At 42.4% G+C, this 14,982-nt stretch overlaps 1 protein-coding gene across 1 annotated transcript in view; it reads right to left on the reverse strand.

The window, feature by feature from the left end:
- Rpn5 (regulatory particle non-ATPase 5) overlaps positions 1-14,982 on the reverse strand; it is a 247,940-nt gene that overhangs the window by 226,942 nt on the left and 6,016 nt on the right. Inside the window, exon 2 of the mRNA XM_080283070.1 lies at positions 3,133-3,413. Within this exon, the coding sequence (XP_080139196.1) occupies positions 3,133-3,408 (276 nt within the window). The 5' untranslated portion in view covers positions 3,409-3,413. The remainder of the gene's footprint in view (positions 1-3,132; positions 3,414-14,982) is intronic.

Below are 14,982 nucleotides of genomic sequence, written 5' to 3' on the forward strand. Positions count from 1 at the left end.
CTGCATCAAAAAAGTGGAGGCGGCCGAGAATAAACTGAAATCTGTACGACCCATCACCTTTCCAAAGAAAGGTGTTAGGATGATTGGGTCCGTTGTCCAATAGGCAGGAATTTGATTTTCTTCACCACACCCATCAAGATTACCAGGGCCAAAAATAGGAACATCTCTGATATAGTCACGGGAAAGTCATACTGTTCTGCATGCTTGCTTGTGGTTCCTAGGCGTTCACTTTCAAGGCGCTGGGATTGTGAAAATATATTCGTCTGTTCTACTATGCGCCCAACAAACGCCTCATCAAAAAACAAATTGAAAAAATCTAAACGTGACGACCCAGCATTTACACCTGGAGCCGTGCAACCTGACCGCCACTCCTCAGTGAACTGGTGAATGATGGGAGTAAAATTACTCCCATCCTCCCAGTTCCACGTGACACCACCGTCTCTAGCCACGTCACCATCGTCCCCTTCGTCAGGGTAGGGAGGTGTGGGTGGTGGGGTTGGTTGGGTTGGTGGAGAGCGGCGCCTCTCATCACTCGCACTTCTCTTCCCTCTCCCTTTTCCTTTACCCTTTCCCTTCCCTTTCTTTCCTTTCCCCACATCCTGGGGCTGTGGGGAGGAAGTTTGGGCATATTCAGGGGCGAAAGAAGTGCTGGGGGTGACTCAACCTCCTCTCCCCTAGGCCTACGAGCACCACGTGCTCGTGCTGCCTCCCTCCCACCAATGGCCCCTTCACCCCGCACTACCCCACACCACTCTCACTTTCACCCCCCGCTGCCGCCCACAACACTTTCCCTTTCTCCCAGCAATCCCACCACACCATTTGCTACTTCCCCAGACAAAGTACTTGAACCATACCTTAGGTGTCATCTCGCCCCACCTTCTGATCCACGTGGTGATATTTTTTCCTTTCCCAACCACTCGGCGATATCACGTCCTAGCCCTCCGTCATCCTCATCGTCCTCATCCTCATCCTGATCAGAATCGTGATGGAGAGATAGCTGTGCACGTGGTTGGGGAGCAGCCTGGCCTTCCCTTGCCTTACGGTATGTCACATACCGCGTTTTCGGGGCGAAGGGACCTCCTCATCACTGCTACTTATTTCTTCCTCTGGCTGGACGTAATCGCGATCCACCACATCATCATCGAGTGGAGAATCACTGTCTCCAGTGAAGGCTTCCAGGACGGATGCAATTTGCTCATCTGAGAGACCTTTCCGCGCCATGTCTGACCTGGGTCACTGCTGGCAGGTGAGTGACCGAGACAAGGGCGAGCGCGGGTCACGCGGGGTCTAGGACGCTGCCCGCCTGGCGGCAGGTAGGGGAGGCTTGAGTACCCGGGCGAAACGAAAATCTCCCGCGAATTTTGAAATTTGTGGAAATTATGAACCTTGCAATTGCAGGACGTTGAAGTACGTCCTCGGGACTGGCTGTGACAAAACGTGAGGACGTGGAAGTACGTCCTCGGGACGGCGCGGGTTAAGGAAGTAGGCAGGGCACCATCAGCAGTGTTTATCAACGATCTCTCCAACTGGCTGAACTATTTACCAACCACCATTCCAACTGGATGGATGTACCAGTGTATCACGCATTCTAAATGCTCATTCATGGCTTTCAGAGATAAGTCTATAAAAATGCCCAGTAGCTGCAGTAATCCAGGAATAATAAGTAGCCTGTGAAAGACTCATTTCAACAGAAAACATGGAGAGGCCATGCCTGTTTGGTAAAGGATTGAGCTCAATGAACTGACGACTCATAAAACAGAACGGAGGCAGCTGAGGGGGACGATGATACCATTTCCACTGCCTCCACACTAGAATTTGAGAGGTTCCTGAGGTAGGCTGATGAAGAGGAAGTGGCACAGAGGCAGCAGCATCAGACAGCAGCACACCTGCCTCGTACCGAGAGGCCGTAGTCCACCTCAAGCCTCGGAACCCCTCCACCCTCCCCCGTCCATTCAAGAAATGCCAACAGTCAGAGTCTCCTAAGACTCTTACAATACTGTTCATTCCCATTAAATATGCTTTACTAATTTCTTTTCCAGGTTGTCAGTGTTTGCTGGTGACCAGTTTGATGTAGGTTTGGGGGTAAGGGGACAACTTTTCCAAGATGACAGACCCACAAGTAATTTTCTCCATAAGATTAGTTATTTCTAGCTCTCAGAATTTTCAAATTGTGGTGTGTGCTCAGGTTCATAAAGCTGGAATTTAGGAGATTCCATTGTATGTATGTAAGTGTGTATGTATGGAGAGAGAGAGAGAGAGAGAGAGAGAGATGCAGGAGTGTACTGTAATCCCTAATCTACCATAAGCAGGTGGAACTTGAACCTGCTGAAATAAACAAGTCATGAGGTGAGAGCAATGAAAATGAGTTATATGGGAGGATTATGTGGAGTTCCAGAGAGACAAACAACAAATGAAGAAGTGATGTTGCAATGTACTGTTGATGTGGATATGCCTGAGTGTTAGGAGAAACACTCTACATGGAGTGAACAAAGAATGAGACTCTGACTAGAATAGTGTATGTGAGTGATGTGGAGGAAGCAGAGGATGACTGAAAATGAGATGGGGGGATGAAGTGGAGAGATATGAGAAAGGAGATGTGACTTGCAGAGAGGGAAACCTGATGATGGAGGATGGTTAACTGGAAGAGATTGGCCTATGGCCACCCCTCACCATTTTAAAGCATCTGGCTAAAAGAAGATTTACAGATAGATGTAAAGGTTGAGTTTTCTGCAAAATGAACCTACTGTACTTAAAATGGACACAGCCTCTATAGTATCATATAGTCTGCATCCTCTCTTCTCTTATCCAATCTACTTAGAAAATCCTCACCCATTGCTCACCAGTCCCATTTCCGATGCTCTCATTCTAGACTATACAAATTCACAACATGCCTGTCTCACAATCATATTTTAATGTAGGCAATTATACAATTCCATGATGTTCTCTTCCAGCCTTTGTACTCAATCCTCTAAATTGTACCAAGGCACATAGCTCTAAAATACATATCATACTGTATAATACTGATACAACTACTGTAAAGGTATTAATCTACCAATTATTCTACTTTTGTATAAATTATTTCCGTGACAGCAAGACAGTGTACTCGAAAATGCAATAAATCATGCCACTTACAGTTCTAGTTTGTTTCTCCAAGACCATCAAACTGTCCACAGCTTCCTGCACCCTGCCCTCTTTGGCCATCTGTTGTGCAGCTGGGATCTTTTCATCACACGTAGTAGAGTAATCCACCTCCATCTTCACCAGTCGACCTCCCTCAGTGATGAGAGTTCCCAGTGTTGTAGCATCCTCGCTGCTCCCTTCACCTGACTTCTTCTCAGTTGATTTTTTCTCAGCTGACTTTTTCTCAGTGGATTTCTTCTCCCCACTTGCCTTCTCATCCGCTGACATTTTTGCTGAAGGAACATAAAAGAAGATATAAATACTGCATAAAAAGAAAAAAAAAAAAAAAAAACTCTGCCACACTGAGCAATACAAACCAGTACTAATGGGTCTTGAAACCATCTATTTGCAGGTATGGGAGGGATTATTTTGATGCAGTTGGGGATGGCAGAAGGTGCATCAGGGTTGACTGCTGAAATGCAGCACATATCTCTCCACCATTTCAGGTGTGAACAAAGGCTTTAATGATGATCATTTTCCAAAAAATAAGGTCGTATATCACATCCTGTTCGTTGTTTTAAATGGTAAAATGCTAGAGCCAAAACATACAGAATATTTAGACCATAATATTATACCATTGTGGTTAGAATTAAATGACACAAAAACTATACCTAGGTAGTAGCGTTCTGTCAAGGAGCTGTGATGGATGCATAGGAAACTGCGAGTAAGGCGATAAACTGATCACATGCAACCAAATGTAGCATACAGTACACTGGCTGTGTTCTATCAGTGGTATGAATGGGCATGCTCACAAACTCAGGAGTTGCCAGTGATGGCCGGATAATTTAATTAGGAACTCAGTCAAATACTCCAAGCTCACAGCCACATATTTTCTAAAATCCCTTCCACAATAATTAGTGAAGAGTACATAAATACTTCAATACTGTAATCACTTGTTATTATACCAATTTTCTGTAAATGATCTCATCCATCAATCCATCCATCATCCAATCCTACGTTGCCCCATGAGAAGCGTAGGACCCCGGGGCTAGGCAGTTGGTCCTGACATTTAAGATGAGAGTGACCGACCTCACTCATCCCTGAGTGGCATTACGTGAGCAATAAACCCCAACCACACCTTAGATAAAAACCTTCACTGGCTCAATCCGATTGGAGCACAATAATTATCCACTAAACCAACAGGCGCCAAAATTTGGCTATATGGTTACCACCCAGCATAGTAAATGGTTTCCTGGTGTACAGGAAACCATTTGGCTTGTCACTCAGTGTAGAGTCACCCACAGGCAGAAGGAAAAGGAAAGAATGAAGGAATGAAAGACAGAAGAGGGAGTGTCAAGTCACCCGTAGGCAGAAGGACGAGGAAAGAATAAAGGAGAGAAAGATAGAAGAAGATGGAAGGAAAGAAAGATTTTTACTAAGTAAAATACTGCTGATGTCACTAGAATGCATAAAATGACAAGTAGTCCAACAGCATTCATCATATATTATTAGAAGTCTTGCTGCATGTGTAATTTAAGACACTTATCATACACAGTCAAGTCGCCTAAGACACGGGTAATTAGTTCTGCAACAATCCCGTTTTCGTTTTCATCTTTAAAGGCTCCAACATGCTTGCGTGTGTCAGCCTTGGTCACCTAATGGCGGTTATCCACACTGAACGATCCACTGCAGCCTCCCTGTTCAGTCCCTTAACCCTGAGGTCACACTTAATGACCTTGTCCCATGTCATTCTTGGTCTACCCCTCATAACCCCATCCCCAATATTAACACTTCTCACCTTCCTCACCCAATTATCATCCCCCATCCTCTCCACATGTTCAAACCATCTCAATCTACCTCTCATCACAACACCAATACACTCCAGTCCCATCCTACCTTTCAACTCTTCCATCGTAAACCCAGCCTATCCAGGACTTGGATGCAGGGACGCACTGCACATCCACCTAATCATTGTCATTTCTGTACATCTGACCCGGCGAATATCTTCCTCCTTCACTGCCCAGGTCTCACTACCTTACAGCATTACACTCCTAACACATGCTGCATACAAAGACCCCTTAGCAAGTAGGGAGAGTCCTCTCAATGTCAGGAGAGGCAAGAGCTCCCTGAACTTCTTCCAACCACTTCTCACCCTAGCCACAGAGCTAGCTCCAGCCAAACCTCCAGCACACAACATGTCTCCCAAATAACAAAACTCTTCCACACACTCAAGAGATTCACCAGCAAGTTCAATCCTTTCACATCTAACAATCTCCACCTGCTCACCCCAACACACCGTACACATAAAATCAGCATTATCTCACAGTCTACCTCTGAAACCATTACATGTCTTATGCACCCATTTATCACAAACATCGCACAAGATGGAATTACTTCCCAAGCCCTTGTGGCAAACTGCACATGGCCACTCTCCCTCGTCTTTGACAGTACCGCCACCAGTCCTAGATGTCCTCACTTTTGTTTTACAGTATCTGCATTTACCCTTAAGTCCTTGTGCCCCATACCATCTCTCCACTTCCTAAACCTTTCCTCTGCCTCCCTTTCGTTCTCTGCAATCAACACCAAATCATCAGCATACAACAACTCCCATGGGAGTCCGTTTCTAAAGTCACGTGAAAGGGCTTCAAGTACTGTGATAAACAACATGGGACTCAAGACTGACCCCTGATGCACGCCAACATTCACGGAAAACTCATCACTCAAATTTCCATTCACTCTTACCTGGGTGTGAGCACCCACATACTGTACATAGCCATAACCACCCTAACCAGCCACTCCTCCAAGCCAAGTTTTCTCATTGCCCACTTCACCACCTCTCTAGGGACTGTCAAAGGCCTTTTCCAAATCAACAGAAACAAAAAAAAGATTCCTTCTTCTACCAATATATTTTTCCTGAAGCTGTCGAACACTTGAGCATACAAACTTTATCAATAAACTTCTTCAATCAGTGCTGGACCAGACAGCCTCCGCAATCTTTAATGTTTTGGTTGGTCAGATCACAAGGTACCAATGTTTCCAGGTAGAAAATAACAAAACTTGGAGTGGGCGTGTGCATACAATCTTCACCTCTATTTATCTATCTATCTATCTACAGCCCAACGCCCTAATCCCACAAAGGGGGGCCGCAGACAAAACACCTCCAAGTCGCTCTGTCACCCACCATTTGACTACCCTTCCCCCAACTCACTCCCTCCCCCCCCATATACCTCTCAACTCCATCCCTCCACCTCATCCTCGGTCTTCACCTGATTCCTATAAATATTTTGCAGCCAAATGATTTCATGTTATTATTACATATAAACATATATGTCTCAAAATTTTATTTGAATAAAGCTATATTAAAAGACATGACTGACAATGTAAGTAATCGGCTTTAGGCGACAAAAAATGTTTGTCCAAAGTTTAGACAATTAGTTTAATTAGTTTAGTGACTCCCTTCAACTTTATCATACTGAAACTTCTTTTCCTCACATTACTGAGTGAAATATGTTCATAAAATTAAACTTATGAACGAACTGATAAAGAAACACTTACAAAACAGCAGTTTAGTTTATAGCATTTTTAATTTTCAAATTATCCTGTGAACACTGACAACTTTTTGGAGTTGTGAATATTTCTATTAGGCTTATTGTTTACTTTTGATGGCAAAAGAACTGTGACCAGAAATTCATTTTGTTTTTCATTTTCTTCATTAAATCGTCAGGAAAAGGTGCAAAACTAAAAATCATGTTCAAATTAATTATCGCTGCTTTCTTGGACTTTAAGGAACTTACCTCTAAATTTGGTTGTTACTTGCAAATCTAATTTTGCTTAGCTAATGTGAAACATCCTGGTACTTTACAGAATTACATACATTAATATATTAATAGTGTTGCAATAAGAAAAATAACCTTATATTCTTTCCTTCATTCTTTTCTCATCCTTCTGCCTTCGGGTGACTTTACACTCCCTCTTCTGTCTTTCCCTCATTCTTTCCTCCTCCTCCTGCTTGTGGGTGACTCTGCACTGAGTGACAAGCCAAATGATTTTCTGTACACCAGGAAACCATTTACTACGCTGGGTGGTAACCATACAGCCAAATTTTGGCGCCTGGTGGTTTAGTGGGTAATTATTGCGCTCCAGTCGGACTGAGCCAGTGAAGGTTTATATCCAAGGGGTGGTTGGGGTTTATTGCTCATGTAATGCCACTCAGGGATGAGTGAGGCTGGTCACTCTCATCTTAAATGTCAGGACCAACTTGCCTAGCCCCAGGCTGCTACGCTCCTCATGGGGCAATGTAGGATTGGATGATGAATGAAAAAAATATATTAATATACATAAAAATTTCACAAATCTTTTAGCTCCTTTATTTACATTATTTTAAAAAAACTATGAAGTGATAATTGTACTACACCTTTACATTTTACAATACTATTAACACATATAAACACTTAATCCTCTAAGGGTCACTCACGCGATTCGCGTTTCATGTGGATTGTTCTAAAGATGTTCAGTCACTCGAATTGAATTCCTAACCAGAAAAAACGCATCAGAAGAAAAGTCTTCGGCCGATTTGCGTCAAGTTTTGGTGCGTTCCAGTGTGTGCATCTCATTTCCGAGGCAAGCATTTGGCAACACTGTGACTGCTCTGATGAGGTAATGCATGGCAGAAATATCTGCTGAGATAGATGAGAATGGGAGTGCGTTAGTGGACATTTGTGCTGGGAGGGGGTTGGTGATAGCCAATACCCTCTTCAGGCATAAAATGATCCACAGGTATACATGGCGAGTGATGAGAAGGGTGGGTGGTGAACTGAGTGAAAGGAAGGCAATGATTGATTATGTGTGTGTGGATGAAAGGATGCGAAGATGTGTAAAGGATGCAAGAGTGTATAGAGGTTGGGGGAGTGGACTTTCTGACCACTACTTGGTGGTGGCCAGAATCAATGTCCAATTAGAATGGAGGAATAGAAGAAGGGAAAGACGAGAGGAAGGAGTAGTTGCAAGGAGAGTGGAAAGGTTACAAGAGGATGAGAAAAGGCAGAGTATAAGAGAGAAGTGGAGGAACGATTGGGCAAATATGAACTGGAGCAGATGGGAGACGTGGAAGGTGTGTGTAAGATATTTACAGAAGAAATATGTGCAGCATGTGATGTGGTGTGTGGAAGGAAGAGAAGACGGAGGGGGGTGCAAGGAACAGCGTGGTGGACAGAAGAGGTGAAACAGGCTGTGGCACAAAAGAAGAAAGCATACAATGAATGGTTGAGAAATAGGGGCATGGAAGAAGTTGAGAGGCGGAAGAGAGAGTTATATGTGGAAAGGAAGAGAGAGGTGAAGATATTAGTAAGAAAGAGTAAGAAGAGAGTGGATGAGGAATTTGGAAGGAATTTGAGTGTAAAGTGGAGGGACTGTAAGAAAATGTTCTGGAGAGAAGTGAAAAGAGTAAGACAGGGTGGAAATGAAGTTAGCAGGGGAGTGAAAGATAAAAATGGTAGATTACTAGTGGAGAAGGGAGAAAAAGTGAGCAGATGGAGAGAACACTTTAAGGAATTGTTGAACGTAGAGGATGGAAGTAATGCGAGTATAAGTGGCTGGGGAATGGCTGGGAGAAGGAGGGAGGTGAGAAGACAGGAAGAAATTAGTAGGATAGAAGTTGTGGAAGCAATGAAGAAAGTTAAATCGGGGAAAGCCCCAGGAATTGATGGAGTGTGTGGTGAAATGCTGAAGCATGGGGGAGAGATAGTAGTAGAATGGATGTGGAAGATGTGCAGACTGGCCTGGGAGGAAGGTAGAGTCCCGGAGGATTGGAAGTCAGGTATAATTATTCCCTTGTACAAAGGAAAAGGGGAAAAAGAAGTGTGTGGTAACCATAGGGGCATTTGTCTTCTTAGTATAATAGGAAAAGTGTATGGTAGGATACTTATAGACAGAGTAAGAGAAAGAACAGAGAAATTAGTTGGAGAAGAACAGGGAGGCTTTAGGAAGGGAAGAGGTTGTGTAGATCAGATATTCATTCTTAGATCTTTAGTGGAAAAGTTTCTAGAGAAGGGAAAGAAGTTGTATGCGGCTTTCATGGATTTGGAGAAAGCATATGACAGGGTGGATAGACAAGGATTGTGGAAAGTGTTAAGAATATATGGAGTAGATGGGAAGTTGTTGAATGCTGTGAAGAGTATGTACGATGGTGCGAAGGCTGCAGTGCGTGTGGATGGTGAACTAAGTGAATTTTTCTCTTTGAAAGTTGGTTTGAAACAGGGATGTGTCATGTCTCCATGGTTGTTCAATCTGTACATGGATGGGGTAATAAAAGAGGTACAAGGTAGGGTAGTGGATGTTGGAGTGGCCCTGGTGAGAGAGGATAGTGTTTGGAAACTCCCTGTACTGTTGTTTGCAGATGATACTGTGTTGTTGAGTGAAGACGAAGGGGAGCTGCAAGGCTTGGTGGATGAGTTTGAGAGAGTGTGTAAGAAACGGAACCTAAAGGTGAATGTAGGGAAGAGTAAAGTGATGGTCTTTGAGAGAGGTGAAGTCAGTGAATGTACAGCGAGGTTGGATGGTGAGGAATTGGAAAATGTGAGTACGTTTAAGTATTTGGGTAGTGTGATGAGTAAGGATGGAGGTTTGGAGGGTGAAGTGCTTGAAAGGGTACAGCAGGGAAGAAAGGTTGCTGGTTCCTTGAAAGCAGTGATAGGAAACAGGGAAGTGAGCATGGAAGTAAAAAAGTTACTACATGACAGTATTGTGATACCAACTCTAACGTACGGAAGTGAAGCTTGGACATTGTTGGAAGGACACAAGTCAAGAGTGAGAGCAGTGGAAATGAGTTATTTAAGAGGAGCCTGTGGAGTCACGTGGAGAGACAGGCTGACGAATGAGGATATAAAGGAACGTTGTGGTGTGGATGTGGATGTGATAGGAAGCGTTGTGAGGAACACACTGAGGTGGTTTGGCCATGTGGAGAGGATGGAGGGTGAAAGACTGACAAAGAGAGTGTATGTGAGTGAGGTGGAGGGTGGAAGAGGGAGGGGGAGACCGAGGATGAGATGGAGGGATGGGGTGGAGAGGTATATGAGAGAGGGGGGTGTGAGTTGGGAGCAGGGCAGTGAAATGGCGGGGGACAGGGCGACTTGGAGGCGATTTGTTTGTGGCCACCCCAAACGGGATTGAGGCGTCAGGCAATAGATAGATAGATAGAAATATCTCAGTTTCTCACGAGCAGCCGGGCAGGAGAGTAGCGCGGCTGTCAGCGTACCTTTAAACCAGCCATTTTCCCCCTCCCACCCAAGGCAGAAGCCATTACTTAAATATTGTGATTGTACAATATTTTTGACTATAATGTGAAGTGATTTTGTCTATGGAACATAGATATATTGTCTGTAAATCATTGGGGCCCGTTATCAGCTGTTAAGCCTACAAGCAGGAGTGTGGTTTGTTATAATGGGGTTTCCACTCTGCTTCACCCTGCCCATAAATGATGTGAGTATTTTGCCTTTATATAGTGAAGCCAATCCTTATATTTGTGAAACATATACTGTAGTGCCTGGATTGGTGAAATAACTGACCTACCATAGCAGGCATTATGCACGCCATAGAGATATGCAACAGTCACTAAGGAAACAGGCGGTCATGTAAGCCACAGAGTTGGGAATAATAGACGAGGTTGGGATGGAATCATGTGATAGTTTTATATTGCGCATGGTTTAGTGTGAATTATACATATAAAATAGTGCAGCGAGTGTTCACAGAGAAATATTTCATGCATTGACTGACTTAGCTAAAGCATAGCGCAAGTGTAAGTGACAAGAAATATGCCACAGCCACATATACATACATATGTCGTGCAGCGAATGTTCGTGGAGAAATCTATTGTGTGCATCGCATGTGTTTTAAGCAAATGTATCGCAAGGAGAGAAGAAAATATGCCACAGCCACAGACACACACACAAACGCACACACACTCACCCACACCCACACCCACACGCTCACACACTACATAACTCCTCATCTTCAAGCTACTGCCAGCATCTCAACACCTCTGGAGGAAGTGAGTTATCCGCATTTTCTTGATTTGTATATTGACCTATTTCTATAGTTCAATATTTTTTACACAAATAAGTAATGTTTTTTACATACACACATATGAGATGGAAGAAAGTTCAGCTTCAGTATCAGAACCTAGCAAAAAAACTAGTGGTCATGTTGAGTTTCTGAAAGCTTTATCAAAAACTTTATGATATTTTACGTGTATACTTTGAGTAAAAAAAGAAAATAATAAAACGTAACGAGCGAAAATATGTAGCCGTGGGTGAGGCAGGGAAAGAGTGTTTTTTATCTTGCATGCGGGTGAGGAGGAGTATTCTACGTTTGTCGCCTAATTACTACAAAACTATTAGACGTATCGATTTCCCGTAAGAACCATGGTAAAGAGCAGTAAATTCTACGTATGTTCATTTGCAGAGTATAAGCCTTTGGGAGCATTTTCTGTTGGCAAAATTGGAGGAATAGACTGTTTTGGTAGAGCCGAAAGCGCTCGGAGGAGTAATCTCACCTTGTTGGCCAATTACTCGAAAAGTACTGGACGTATCGATTTTCTGTAAGAACCACGATAAAGAGCAGGAAATTCTACATATATACAAGACATAACAATGTAATATCTTTGATAAGAATTCGTTGTGACGGAGGCAGGAATACTGCATATGCTGTGAGCACATCACGAAAGTGATGTACGGACGTGAGTTCCCATACGTTTTTGGCGATTTACTCGAAAACTATATGAGGCGTATCAAAACCATTTTTAGGTCATTCGAAAGCTCGTGAAATTCTGCATAATAATATGCAATAAAAACATAACACGTGTGGAAAAAGCTCTGTATTTGAGCTCCACGAATTTTTTCAAAAATGGTTTTCAGTTTTTGGCTATACAGTATTCTCGAAAACTACAAATCATATCACAACCGGATTTATCTCTTTAGAAAGCTGATGAAATTCTCTATCAAAACTTATAACAACATTTTCCTGTATGATGGAAAACATTCGAATGGTGATGTTGGGAAGTAAACGTGACGTAGCGAAATGTTTATTCACGGCCGCCTAATGTTGTTTTATTCGTGTTTTCCTGTTTTTTTGTGGTGCTTATCAGCTAGAACAAATATCGATGAATAAGAGGACATAGATTTCATGGCAGTATATTGATGTTTGGGTGGCAAAAATAAGGAGAGAATACGTGTTATTTGCCGGGCGCAGGCAGCTGGGCCGGGCGGCCTCACAGAAAAATTCGTGTGCCGGAGAACTTACTGAAACTTAACGCACGCGAGAGGGTTAAAAGTAAGTAACGCTTTTGCCATCACCCAACTAATAGGAAACAACATAAGCACACACTGTAACTTTTGTGCTCCCCTAAAGAGATGCAACACTCAGTCATTAGGCAAATAGTAAACACATGATATTATAACTTCAAAAAACTAAGCCAAATCTTGGTCATTAGTGATATACGAAACACATAATGTAGGAAAACTACTAGTCATTACCCAAATAACAAACAGTGCTCAAAGTCAAATGGTCACCTCTTATGGGATTATGGCGTCAGCCAATAGATAGACAGACTTATACTGTATTAGAAAGTATTGTATACAAAATCTTGGATGCCTGACCATTAGCCATAAAATTTAACTATCTATTTATCTATTGCCAGATATCTTAATCCCGTAAGGGGTGGCCACAAATAAATTGCCTCCTTGAAGAGAGAAACCTGTACTGGACACAGAAAAAATCATCCAATATATTACCTATCACCCTGTCCCCCACCATTTCACTGCCCTCCCCCCAGTTCAAACCCACCTCTTTCATATACCGGTACCTCTCCTTTCCATCCCTCCATCTCATCCTCAGCCTCTCCCTCCCTATCCCCCTCTCCACCTTGCTCACATACACTCTCATTGGTAGTCTCTCGCTCTCCATCCTCTCCACATGGCCAAACTACCTCAATGTATTTCTCTTAACTCTTCCTATTACGTTCACAACCGCACCGCAACGCCCCTTCACTTCCTTATATGTCATTCTGTCTCTCCAAGCAGCTCCACACCCTCCTCTCAAATAACTCATTTTCACTGCTCTCACTCTTGACTATTGTCCTTCCAACAAGGTCCAAACTTCAGTTCCATACGTTACAGTTGGTATCACAATAATACCATGCAGCGACTTATAAACTTAAGGTGGCAAATCAGATGAAGAGAGAGAATACAGATAACATACATGAGCAGTGTGTGAAAAATGATGAAGGAAAGGTAGTGAAGAACAGTGGGGATATTAACTCTTTTGAGTTGCAAATAGGTCCGTACATCCAGTCTGAAAAATCAGATTTTTTACCCAAAAATCAAGGTTTGTATGTTTAGAAAAAAATATATATATTCATGCATATGGAAGTAATATGCATCTGTCTACAAAATATTAGGGCTCTATTTACCATACAAGAGCCATAATAACAATGGGAAGTTGCAAGCAAGAAATGTGTGGTGTAACAAATACCATATTTAGCGGCACATAACACGCTGCGGTGTGAAAGACATACCGTAATTCTGGAAAGGTAGTTCTGAGAAAAAAAAAAAAAGTTTCTCATCCAGACTGCAGAAAGGTTGCTTGGTATGAGCCTTCACTCAAATACACACTCACCTCTCAGAAACTCTATTCAGCACCGCGTATCAGTCTTTGATTTCTTTATTTTTATGGAAAAGAAGGCCACAAACAAACAACTCCTTCCTGATAAAAAGTTACTTCATTCCACGACACCCCCTTAACACTGTGTATGTTTATGAAGTCTGATTCCTTTCATACAACAATTTGAAAATTAATTTTCATCAAGAAAGAAATAAGGTAAGTGAGAGTGCCATACACCTGGAATTGGCTAATTATCACCTGACAACACCTCACGTGCACTCGTTCGCTAATTTTCGCTGTTTTTTTCCCCTTGAAATATGCCCTATAATCTATTTTCGTAATAAATATACATGTAAGGAGGGAAGGGAGAACCCTAAGTGATATTTACATTCACCTGGAACTACCTAATTTATAATGTATTGTCTAGATTTCCTGCCAATCATATCAGTGCTAGACAAAGCTGTTTCAAGATATAACATTGGTAGCTCTGAATATATATATCTCCTAAGTAGGCCTCTAATCTATTTTCGTAATAAATATACATGTAAGGAGGGAAGGGAGCAACCTAAGTGATATTTACATTCACCTGGAACTACCAAATTTATAATGTATTGTCTAGATTTCCTGCCAATCATATCAGTGCTAGACTTAGCTGTTTCAAGAAGTAATATTGGTAACTCTGAATAACCCCTAGCAGGCCTCTACGCTGGTGGTCCTCCGTTATCACTCAGTTCTCTCTCAACTTCCGAAGCGAGAGTACGTATGTTTCTTCTTGCTGACTTCAAGGCCTTTTTTCACCCCCATGCAAATGGCCCTGTGACCTTTACCCCCTACTAAACCTCATGTGGAAAGAGGTAAAGGGCTGACAATTGATAAAAGAGTGACTACGATCTTTCTATTGAGTAAAACAGTGCAAGTGGAATTGTAAATAATGTGTAAATAATGTGTAAACAGCAAGTGAAAGTAATGAATGTAAATATACGTGAACAATGGAAAATAGTTTTATAAGTTATTTCAAGTGACAGTGCACAACACAGTGTAAATAAAATAGAAATGTAAATAACGTAAATAAAATAGAGAACGTAAATAGAAATGTAAATGAGTAGTATTATAAGAATACGAGTATATACCCTAGGAGTAATGAAAGTGAAAGTTTCACTCTAGCATGTCTGAATGCTATGAGTTATGAGAGTGAAGATGAAAGTGACA

This window comes from Coenobita brevimanus, chromosome 96, assembly GCF_032717465.1.
Source record: "Coenobita brevimanus isolate Jiangsu-jjx chromosome 96, ASM3271746v2, whole genome shotgun sequence".
In the NCBI taxonomy this organism is placed as follows: Eukaryota; Metazoa; Arthropoda; class Malacostraca; order Decapoda; family Coenobitidae; genus Coenobita; species Coenobita brevimanus.